Below are 11699 nucleotides of genomic sequence, written 5' to 3' on the forward strand. Positions count from 1 at the left end.
CACTCTCTCCTCCTCATCCGACCCGCCTATATACACCACTTATCAGAAACTCAAACCAAAGAGAGACACTCTCAGATCACAACTCTCTCTTTGTTTCTCGCGCCTCCTCTAATTTTCTAGGAAAATCTCGGTATTTTCTGGGAAAAAGGGAGAGTTTTTCTATTGGGATTGTTGTTGTTATTGTTTTGTTTTTCTCTCGCAAATTGCATGAGGGGCAGACGTCGGGGGCAAGAAGGAGAAGGGAATGTTGTTGTGGACGTTGTGGCTAGAGTTAGGGTTTAGGGGCGATTGGGGGTCGTGGCTGTCATCGCTGGAGTCAACGACAGAGGTAGGGTTGTCGTCGGTGGGATCGGAGAGGAAGGTTAGGGGGGACGGGTGGGAAAGATTTTTGGGTTAAGGGGATCTGGTTTTTTTTTTTTTTTTTTTTTTTTTAATATTTAATTATTTTTTTAATAAAAATGGGTCATGTTCCTGGTCACATTAGCATTTAACAGAAAAACTAATAGAGGTCTAATATTGACACAATTTCGTAAGATGAGGTATGTCATTGTCAATTTTAAAAGATGAGGTATGAAAGTGTCGTGACACCAATAGTTTAGGTAGTTTTTTGTACTTTACCCTATTCTAAATTAATATCGCAATTTTATTTACAAAATATGGTTCAGTATTTTTTGGTTAGTGTATTAAGCCTTTACTCATGCGATATGAGTTTGAAATTCTCATATTTTAAAATTATTGTAATAACTTTGAGCCATCAACCTCACTTTAATAATAATATTTGTTTGAAAGATAAAGATTATACATGACATTGAATCATTAGCCTAAAATTCAAAGGTGGTATTTTCAAGTGGTGCATGTATGTGATATTCGGTCCTGAATTTTAGTGATTTATTTTATTTTTGAAGTATTTCGAAGATTTAACTAAAATTAGTCGTTAAATTATCTAGTTTAGACAAAAGTGAAGTTAGGCGTATTTTGCTTATTTCAAATTTTACTAGATTTTTTTGGTCATATCTTGAGTTGGTTAGATAGAGCTCGACCTCACGAGTGCGTATGCGAAAATTGTTCAATAAACGGTGCCTTAACGAAGAAAGTATGTATTTTCAACTTTTGTGTTTTCAAACTATGATTGTACTTTCAATCATATATGTTGTATTATTGTCACGCATATGAGCTTTCAGCTTATTATAGTTTTTGCTTTGTTTGTTGTGTTATTCTCAATATGTAGGGTTGTTTTGCAGAGTACCACGTAGCACTATGATTGTACTTTCAATCATACATGTTGCATTATTGTCACACATATGAGCTTTCAGCTTTTAGAGTTTTTTGCTTTGTTTGTAGTGTTATTCTCAATATGTAGGGTTGTTTTGCAGAGTACCATGTAGCGATTAGAGAAAGATTTCAAGAGCAAGAATTGTTGTCCTTCATTGTAAATTATTTTCGTTGAAGCTCTGATGTATATTGAATGTTTTGAGTCTCGATCGGGGTGTGCCAATGTAAGTCATTTTTGTCATATTTACATTCAAGTCTCTTGGTTGTATTCACATTATCAATAAGTATATTGACACATTATCTATAGTTTTTAAATTTAAGCATTGGATCAATAGTATTTACTAGAAATATTGCCCGCGCGTTGCTGCGGGATTAAAAATCGTATGAAAAAAATGTTTCAAAGCTATAATATATTGTTACAAAATGTTAATGTTATCTACATCGAAAGATATTTGAACTTATTGAAAGAATTTTTACATGAAGAGCATAAATTGAATGAATGAGGCTCTTGAAATTCTTTGAACCACTCTGAATAGCATTACCTGTGAATGATTGATTGTGTAACAAAAATTAGTAAAAGAGTATAATAGATGAAACTTTCATATGTATAATTCAAACTTCTACACATTTATCCGTACTTTACAAATTGTTAGAAACTGCTAAGATAACGATTGTTATCACATAATTGGTATGCTATTAAACATAATGAATTCCATGAAACAAAAAAAATGATATGCAATTTTAACTTACAATGCTAAAGAAGCTCTATAAGAGTAGCTGGGTCCTCTGTTTTATCCATCAAAGGCATTACAACTGTAGATCCTGAAAACTATAAAAATCCATCCAGTCAAGATAGAAAATTCAATAGTTATGGGTAAAGTGAATATGGAACCACGAATGTAAGATATACTTGACAAATTTGCAAATTCATTACAATTTCAATTGAATTTCTCGCTTAAAAATCTTAATCTACAAAACCAAATTAGTTTTATCAAACAACATTCAAAAATAAAATCCAATAAAGGAAAATATCAATTGAATAACCTGAATAAGTGGAAGCATTCATACCTCAATTTAATTTTCAGCTTAATTTTGTTGATTAAAAATTATGGTCTGCAAAACCAAATCAGTTTTATCAACAATAAGGTATCAATTTATGAAAGCAAAGACAACACATAAAAAGAACATTAAAACTGGAATTCTGACAATCTTTTTATATGCCGCCAATTGATCAAGCGGAGTTGGACCTTCGTTTTCCATTTAATCTATAGAAACGAAATATTTATAAATTTATAAACCGTGCACCCAAGGAGATTTAAAATACCAGTCACAATATATGCATTTTTATAAATATTATAAAGGGATAAAAAAAAAACTATAATTGAAATTTGATTTTGAGCGAGATCAGTTATTCAATAATAATAGTGAAATAAAAACACATACATTTATTAAATAAGTTGTCAGTCTCTTTTGATTAATACAATCAGATAAAAAAAATCATTTGTTGATCCTATCAAATTTGATTAAGCATTGAGATGATTTTGATACAACAAATAGTCAACATTAAATAGGTCTGTACAAAATAGTATAATCTAGTTAACAAAACAAAACATACAAATACAAACGTTGCATCACAAATAAATCCGTATAAGAAAAGGCGGAATTGTTGTTAAATTGCAGCAGGAAAAACAATTAATTTAATAGTGTTCTTATTTGGTTATAACAGAAACATCACCTTCTTCACTTTTAACAACACACAATCCATATTAACAAAAGCATCACTACCACCACTTTAATAACAACATTTGATATAGTATATATAACACTTATATAGCGTGATATATTAAAAGATACCATAGTACAGTCTAAACAGAAGTAAAACCAATCAGATTAAAAATAAAAAATAAAAAATTAAGTGAACACTAAAACGTATGATATAACACCCAGGTCAATTGATAAAAGGAAAAAGTAAAAAAAACTTAATACCTGACAAAAGGAAGCAAGAACTCCAGCCACAAAACCTCAAGACAGCACCTGTTTCCCAAAAAAAAAAAAAAAAAAAAACATGAAAATGCACGCTCCAATGAAAGAACATCATAAACAGCAAAACAACATCACAACTGCAAAGGAAAAACAAAAACTCCAAAGCAAAACAAAATGGAAAGCAAAAAGCACAACAAAAATGAGGACCAAACTTACAAACCCAGATTGAGCACCGAAGTTACAAATTTAGATTTGCAAGCAGCAAATACCAAAAGAGGAGAAAAAACATAAGCCCGAAGCTAAAAAAAAGAAGAAAAGAAAAGAAAATATGACAGCAAACGTGCAGCAAAGAGAAGAGAAATAAAAGAGAAGAGCTTACAAACCCAAATTTGCAAGCAGCGACACAGAGAGGGGAGAAAACGCCGAAGTCGAAACCAAAAAGAAAGACAAATGAGAGAGGAAACGTGCAGAAAAGAAAAGAAATATAAAAGCGAAGAGCTAAAAGGCCAAATGCATGGGATCATTAACACGTGGTTTGTCCTAGCCAATATAATATATATATATATATTTTTTTTTTATCTTTTTGTTTTTCTCCCACCTCGCATCATGACCTTGGACTATCTTTTATGCCCTGCTAAATATATATTTATACATACATACATACATACATACATATATATATATATATATATATATATATTTCTGCTACTTCGCATTTATTATCTCTTTTTTCGAGGAATGAGCTTTTGGTTAGTGCCACCAGGCAACTGCAAGGCATCCAGCTTTTCCTTTGTCTGCCTCTCAAATGGAAGAGGATGATCAACACGTGGCATAATGTAAACCAAAACATGCTGATATATATATAAATATAAATATATATATTCTATCACCGTGCATTTATTATCTCTTTTTCAAGGACTGGGCTTTGGTTACTGCCATCGGGCAACTGCAAGGCATCCATCTTTAACTCTGTCTGCCTCTCAAATAGAAGAGGATGATCAACACATGGCGTAATGTAAACCAAAACATGCTGATATATATATATATATATATATATATATATATATATATATATTTCCATCACCGTGCATTTATTATCTCTTTTTCGAGGATCGAAGAGCACAGTGACCTGAAACAAAACACAGAAGCAAATCATACAACCAAACAATAGATCTAAGGATATATATTTCCATCACCGTGCATTTATTATCTCTTTTTCGAGGAACGAAGAGCACAGTGACCTGAAACAAAACACAGAAGGAAATCATACAACCTATATATTTCCATCAGCGTGCATTTATTATCTCTTTTTCGAGGAACGAAGAGCACAGTGACCTGAAACAAAACACAGAAGCAAATCATACAACCAAACAATAGATCTAAGAATATAAACAAATCCACCCTGATAAAATCCAAAAACCAACAAAATCAGTACTAACCCAGGGATTTTAAACGGAGGATGCAACAACTATTTATTTTTCCAAAGGGTTTTAAACGCAAGAAATTTGCACATATGATTTGGCAGAGAAAAATGAGAAAGATGAGAAGATCGGAAACCAAAGGTTGAGAAAAGGAAAGCAACTGGAAACTGAAGGAGATTTGGAGAGATGCAATTGAAGAGAACTTATCCACGATGATCGACGCGTGGCAAAACAGTGGAAAACGCATGGGAAGGCTGAGCAAAAGAAGAAAAGCAACGGGCAAGCTGGCATCAAACAAAGACAAACATGTTCCAGATTTTTGTTTTTTTAATTATATTTTGGTGGCAAACCATGCATCATTGCTGCGAGATGTGATGGGGTAAGGTTTTTTTAATTATTTTTTGGTGGCAAGCCATGCATCATTGCTGCGAGATGTGATGGGGTAAGGTTTTTTAATTATTTTTTGGTGGCAAGCCATGCATGATTGCTGCAAGATGTGATGGGGTAAGGTTTTTTAATTTTAATTTTTTTGGTGGAAAGGCATGTACCATTGCTGTCAGTGTGGATTAGGTAAGAATAAAATGCTGGAATCGAAGAGAGAGTCGGATGGTTACACAAAAAGTAAAATAGAAGAGGGAGTCAGAATGGAAAAAAAAGATACTCAGGATGATCAACACGTGGCCAAAGAGTGAAAGAATCCCGAAGAAAAGAAGGATAACAATAAAGCAAAGGAGAGAAACGGAAGAAAGCAAGGGAGAGAAACGGAAGCAAGGGAGACAAACGGAAGAAAGCAAAGAAGCCAGGGGCAGATCCGTCATGACACTATTGCTGAACAGTGCCAGGAAGCAACTGGGTTTTAGTATATATAATGTCCACTTTTAAGAAAGATGTCTAATGTTTGTTCAAACTTTCATTAATGACGATTTTTATATCTGAATATGACTGGCACAATGCCTTTAGGAAAGGGACCCCTCTTTATTTTTTTTAAATGGGAATTAGTCGTGTTGTCCACATCACATCGAACTTCAACGATCTGAACTGTTTATTTGTCAAGTTGCATCTCATAGATAATCTTTGCAAACATTAGCTAAATCATAAATATTTGAGGTATCTAATTGAGTTTAAAGAAATTGACCAACATTATTATGTTATGAGAAACATTGAAATTTCATTGTGGCAATTAAATGACCAAATGGTTTCGAATTAGTGAAATTTTGCAAAGATGATATTTCGAGACTTATAAAATAGAGAATTCAGATTGTTGAAATTCGATATGAAACGGGTCCCAAAACTTATTACCATTTAAAAAAAAAATAATGAGAATCTATTCTCTTAAAGGGTTTGATGGTTAGCATATGTATAACTTATGGTCAATATTGTATAACTAAATTTTCATCCTCACATGTTGTATTAAAAATATCAATACGACCAACAACTAAGATTCATGTAAATAGTCAAAACAACGACAACATATATATATATATTTTTAACAAATAATATATTTATTACTATTAAATGAGCATACAAGACGCGCTCACGGGCTAAACCAAAATTTTCTATTTCATAAGAGACTTCGACTGTGTTTCCGTACCGGCTAATACAAGGTGCACCGGAAAGAGGGAGATTTGCTTGGGAACCGTCGATAGAGTTTGGAAATTACGAAGCAGCCCTTGGATATTCAGACATGGAATGCGACAAAAGTGAGCTTCGATGCCGCATTGTATGGAGGGATGAAACTGTCATTTTGATAGTTGGAGTGAAAGAGGCTTCTGATTGGCTTTTTCTTTCTGTTCGGAGCCCTGCACGAAAGAAGCCACTTTGCACTGTACGGCGTGTGGTCCGGGAGTTTAGATTTATTTCCAAAATTAAATTGGCGCAAACAAAAAAACCAAAATTGGTGCTAGAAATGGGATTTGGATCTATCTGGATCCAAATTGTGCGAATCATAGGAATACTCACATCTTAACTATTCATCATGCATCGTACGGTCATAAATTATTTAATTTTTTTATTTAAAATTAAACACAAATAGTACCTGACGAAAACTAGCCGCACAATGTACGATGAACGACTATGATGTGCGGATCCTACGAATAGGATCCTCTTTCCTAAAAATGTAGTTTAAAAAGACTCAATCGATCAAATTTAAAGTATGAGGGACGCTGACAAACGATAAAATAATAGGAAAACTAATGAAAATGACTTAAAAACTTTGAGTTTTAACGATTAAAACAAAATAAAGAGTAAAGTGAATAGTACCATGATTGACTTTTTAGTGTAAAAATGTGATTTTTTTTTGTTAAAGTGAACAATATTGGTAGTTTTTCGTTAAAGTTTTCTAAAATAATTTATATTAAATTGAATTAATTAATTTAAATTATGAGAAAACTTTACTCGAACTAGAGTGTAACACCATGCAGAGCACATGTTGATTTCTTTTTTGTTGGCAGAAATGAGTACACATTACATTTACCCAACTAGATTTTAATAAAACTAGGTGGCCCTGTGGTTGGGGCATATTCCAGACTTATATTATGTATGACACGTTTTAGGTTCGATTATTGATGCTAGTGAATCATACGATGGTGGTCATAGAGAGGTTAAAATATTTATGTGAATCTTTATTGTCGCCATAAAAGTGGATTGTCATGACGAAGCTACCAACTTAAAAAAAAAAAAAAAAAATCTGAAGATAATTTGGTTGCATTGAAAAGGAAAATGTGTTTTATCAAGTGGTCATCTATCACAGTGGTTGAAATGAGTGTTGATCTTACATCACGACATGAATCTCGTCAACTCTGTAATCAAACAAATCTACCGTCTGACAAAAAAAAAAATGAAAATATTTTATTGTGTTTGTAAACGAAAATGCTTTGGTTCAAATCTTGGCACCAAATTTTTTTCCACTGTATAGTATTTTCGCATGCATGTTACATTTTGGTTGTTGGATATAAAGGAAGAACTAATTATTTAATTAAGTAATGCATTGTCCCATCATTTGATGTATAAATTTAGTAAGTACTTTTGTAAATCTTACCATATTTGTTCATACCTTTATGGTGATAGCAATGAATATGTTAAAATATAAATGTTAAACACTAATTTAATGGCTGATGTGACGTTAGATTTTCTCTGTTTTCAGCTCATATATATTTTTAAAATAAATCAATTAAAATAAATTTTTAAGATTTATAATTAGTGTATTAATATGACCTACACAATACATAATCACAAAAATAATTAACATATGTCAATGGTTGAAGCTTCCACCTACCCAACAGGATCCTCTCCAGATTTTTTTGGTAAGAATCATAGGGATCTGTGAATCGTATATCATGCAGTTAATTTTTGTCAAATATTATTTGTGTTTAATTTTAAATAAAAAAATTTAAAATAATTTATGATCGTACAATATACGATGAACAGACACGATTTATGAATTTCTAAAATTATCACAAAAAAAATCAGACAAGGATCCAAATTTTCTATCTACATTCAAATTTGATTACGTCACATTCCACTTAAAAGTGTTTTACTTGCAATCGCAACCTTTAATTCCGTTTGCGTGGGATACGATATCCAAGTTCCCAAACAGGACCCGTAAGCGGGACTTTATCCGTTCCAAACGCCACATATCGGTTTAGGCGCGTTTTTCCTTCCGACCTGCAACTCCCATGGCTGCAATGAGTGGCGTCACTACGAGCTCCACTCCTTCTCGATTACTCGCATTTCCAGCACGACGCCGTTTCCACGACCACTCGTCGTCGAGCTCCGTGTTCGTCAGTAAACGTCCTGCCAGAGCTCCCAGACTCGTTTGCATGGCGGTTCGTACATCCACCCCCAGAACAATAACAATGCTTCCCAATTAGAAACATTGAAATTGGAAATTTACAGATTTCGAAATTGGGGCTTTGTTATTTTTTGAAGGGAAAAGTTTTCCCGATAAACAAACAGGTGTTATGTGATTGGATTCTCATTTTCTGATGTTTTTTTCGTGGAATTGCAGGAACCCTATTTGATTACAAAGCTGGACTCCGCCGAGAAGACGTGGAAAGATTTATCAGTACGTTTCGTACTCTGATTGAATGTTTTGGGTTGATGGTTTTGATTTTTCCCTCTCTGTGTGTGATACTGTGTAGTGTTTATGGTCTGGGGTTTTAGGTTTTTTTTTTGGTCCAAAGGGTTTTAGGTTTAGGGTTTAGGGATTTATATGGTAGAGAATTTGAATGATTTCGGAAGATTGGGAATGTATAATTTTGGTGATTAAAATTTTGATGGTAGTGATTGCAATTGAAGGCCCATTGCAGAGATAATGACTTGCAAATTGCCTTAACCGAATTTGAATTTTATGTTTCGAATTCTACAAGAAAACAGAGAAAGGGGAAGAAAGGGGCACGAATTGGGTCTAATTGGTTTCATGCAGATCTTAGCCGCCTGCGTATCACTGTATAGATTCGTGTACTGTGGTTCTACATGGTTTATTATTGCAGTTGTTTTCTTTGGATTTGAGTATCCTCATGAAAAAGCGGAAACGAATGTAGGTCAAGCTGGCTGATCCAGATGTCGTGTCAAATCCCAGTGAATACCAGAAGCTTGCGCAGTCTGTGGCAGAGCTTGATGAGGTGCTGCAGTTTATCTTTGCCGCTTATTTCATTTTAGATTTTAACTGACTGTGTTTTGCCTTTGTTTTCAATGTACAGGTTGTGACAATCTATAGGGATTTCAAGGACTGCGAGAAGCAGTTAGAAGAGACTAAAGGTTTATGTAACTGTATGCCTATATAAAACATTTCTTTCGAAAATTTTGGAGCTATTTGCTAACGTTCACTTTGATATTTATATTGATACATCAGCTTTAGCAAAAGAAGCTGGCAGTGATGAGGATATGGCAGAGATGATATCTTTTGAAGTTGAATCTTTATCCAATCAAATCAAAGAACTGGAAGCGAAGCTCAAGGTATTTTTACATGCGATTGATCGATTTGGCATTCTGAACTACTTTGACCGAATATTGTTGTTTCAATTTTTTAATGTTTTCCTTTCCATAGTTGGAATATCAATTGGGATAATGTTCCATTTTATATTAACAGATGCTACTCCTTCCTAGTGACCCTCTTGATGCAAGAAATATAATGCTTGAAGGTAATCTCATAGTTTCCCTTTAAATAAATTGTTCTGTTAGATTGCTTGAGAACCACATATGGATGTTTAGCAATGTAAAATGCTCTCTCGAGTCTCCTTTTTAGGAAGAGATGATGGAACATCATATATCCGAACCAGATTTGACTGCAACTGTTCCTCATACATACGTATTCTCTTTTTCTGCAGTAAGGGCTGGTACTGGTGGTGATGAAGCTGGAATCTGGGCAGGTGATCTTGTAGGTATATGTTTCTCTTGTCATTTAAATTCTATACGATATGTTGACATTACTTTTTATTTGCACGGGCACATCAAAAGTCTCTGTTATTGATGTGGCCGTGCACTCTTTCTTCTTCTTTATGTTTTATTTTTCAATGATAGGCCTCATTGGAAAAAAATGATTATTCTTGTGGAATGTGGTATGAATTCCTTCTTCTCAAGTTGCTTCCAAGCATATCTTAATGCTTCTACATTTTCTTTTCCTTTTCTGTGTTTTTTTTTTTTTTTTTTTTTTTTTTTTTTTTTTGGTACCAAGGTTCGTATGTATGAGAAGTACTGTGAGAGGAATAATTGGAGGTTCAGCACAGTCTCAAGCTCAGAGGTATGTTTCACTGACATTTTTAGAGGTATATCCTGTTTCGGTTAACATACTGACAGAGCTCTTGCATTATTTTAGGCTGAAAGAGGAGGATACAAGGCCTATGTGATGGAAATCAAAGGAAAACGTGTATACAGCAAATTAAAATATGAATCTGGTGTTCATCGGGTTCAACGTGTTCCTCATACAGAAACACAGGGTCGCGTGCATACTTCCACTGCGACTGTTGCGATCATGCCAGAGGTAGCTTTTATTTTACTTTTCACTGTAATCTTTTATGTACTCTTTATGATCAAACATTTCTGTTTCATTGACTTATTGTGCTTGTTCTGTGCCTTACTATAGGCGGATGAAGTTGAGGTGGTTATCGACCCAAAAGATATTGAACTGACAACAGCAAGGTCTGGGGGAGCTGGAGGTATTGATATGCAAAGAGTATTATTTTCTTAATGGGAACTGTTATTAGCACTCCAAAAATCTCTTTCTACACTCCTCACAAGTGTATTTTTCTAATTATAGAAAGTTTGGAGTGCTAATAACAATTCCCTTCTTAATTAACTTGATTTTGCATCTCACTCTTCAAAACGGGATTTCCTATGTGAGTTAAGCCTCATGCATGATTATCATGCAGGGCAAAATGTCAACAAGGTGGAGACAGCTGTTGATCTTGTCCATAAACCAACGGGCATCCGCATCTTTTGTAGTGAAGAAAGGTCTCAACTTCAGAACAAGCATCGTGCATTTCAGTTGCTGCGGGCGAAATTGTGAGTACTGGTTTATGTGTTTTAAATGTCCTCGTATTCTTTATTTGTGAGGCACATTAACTGTTCCCTTTTATGAAACATTTGGGATTTTGCATAATAGTTTGGTCATAGCTTGACATATGCATGGAATGCAGTCAACGCCATTCACACATAATACCTCTTGTTTCCACACTTTTTCCTTAGTCCATGATGATCAATGGCACTGGTACAGGTATAAGATAAAATTGAGAGAGCAGCAGGAGTTGATTAGGAATCAGCGGAAATCGCAGGTATTTTTTAGCTTAGAGTATAGTTACGAGGCACGTAAGACTGTTGAATAAGAAGAGTATCCAAGATAACTCTAATGATCCCAAGAAGAAGAAAAATAGAGCACACTCTTAAAGAAAGCTCACAAAACAAACTAATTAGCAAAGCTTTTCTTATTTAGCTCTAGGCTTTGTTTTTCCTTGGATGATATACAATGCTTGGGGACTTGGGTATTTATAGCAAACCAAATGAAAGCTACACCACACACTTAATTAA

At 34.0% G+C, this 11699-nt stretch overlaps 1 protein-coding gene and 2 long non-coding RNA genes across 8 annotated transcripts in view; 1 reads left to right on the top strand and 2 right to left on the bottom strand.

Moving 5' to 3' along the window:
* Positions 1-1842: 1842 nt before the first annotated feature.
* LOC125478455 lies at positions 1843-2471 on the bottom strand. The gene is made up of 2 exons (XR_007259325.1): positions 2341-2471; positions 1843-2241 (listed from the first exon to the last, which is right to left on the bottom strand). It is a non-coding gene; the product is annotated as an uncharacterized LOC125478455 (long non-coding RNA).
* On the bottom strand, positions 2465-5067 carry LOC103939474. 4 transcript variants are annotated; one of them, XR_007259322.1, is made up of 5 exons: positions 4695-4836; positions 4529-4590; positions 4146-4496; positions 3259-3306; positions 2465-2537 (listed from the first exon to the last, which is right to left on the bottom strand). It is a non-coding gene; the product is annotated as an uncharacterized LOC103939474 (long non-coding RNA). The 4 variants fall into 4 exon arrangements; XR_007259324.1 differs by lacking the exons at positions 2465-2537; positions 3259-3306 and adding an exon at positions 3420-4049; XR_007259323.1 differs by lacking the exons at positions 2465-2537; positions 3259-3306 and having other exon boundaries at positions 3420-4384; positions 4695-5067.
* Positions 5068-8245: 3178 nt separating this feature from the next.
* Positions 8246-11699, top strand: part of LOC125478508 (peptide chain release factor APG3, chloroplastic-like) — an 8985-nt gene continuing 5531 nt past the window's right edge. The window contains exons 1-12 of one of the 3 annotated variants that reach the window (XM_048586693.1): positions 8246-8500; positions 8683-8739; positions 9218-9298; positions 9377-9434; positions 9529-9632; positions 9766-9817; positions 10004-10053; positions 10351-10416; positions 10492-10656; positions 10759-10831; positions 10997-11177; positions 11389-11446. In XM_048586693.1, the coding sequence (XP_048442650.1) occupies positions 8351-8500; positions 8683-8739; positions 9218-9298; positions 9377-9434; positions 9529-9632; positions 9766-9817; positions 10004-10053; positions 10351-10416; positions 10492-10656; positions 10759-10831; positions 10997-11177; positions 11389-11446 (1095 nt within the window). In that variant the 5' untranslated portion in view covers positions 8246-8350. Of the gene's footprint in view, positions 8501-8682; positions 8740-9217; positions 9299-9376; positions 9435-9528; positions 9633-9765; positions 9818-10003; positions 10054-10350; positions 10417-10491; positions 10657-10758; positions 10832-10996; positions 11178-11388; positions 11483-11699 lie in introns of all 3 variants that reach the window. The other 2 variants (XM_048586695.1, XM_048586694.1) reach the window with 2 other exon arrangements.

The sequence above is a fragment of a genome, unplaced genomic scaffold (genome assembly GCF_019419815.1).
Source record: "Pyrus x bretschneideri cultivar Hongxiangsu unplaced genomic scaffold, Pyrus_bretschneideri_v1 Contig25, whole genome shotgun sequence".
Classification (NCBI taxonomy): Eukaryota; Viridiplantae; Streptophyta; class Magnoliopsida; order Rosales; family Rosaceae; genus Pyrus; species Pyrus x bretschneideri.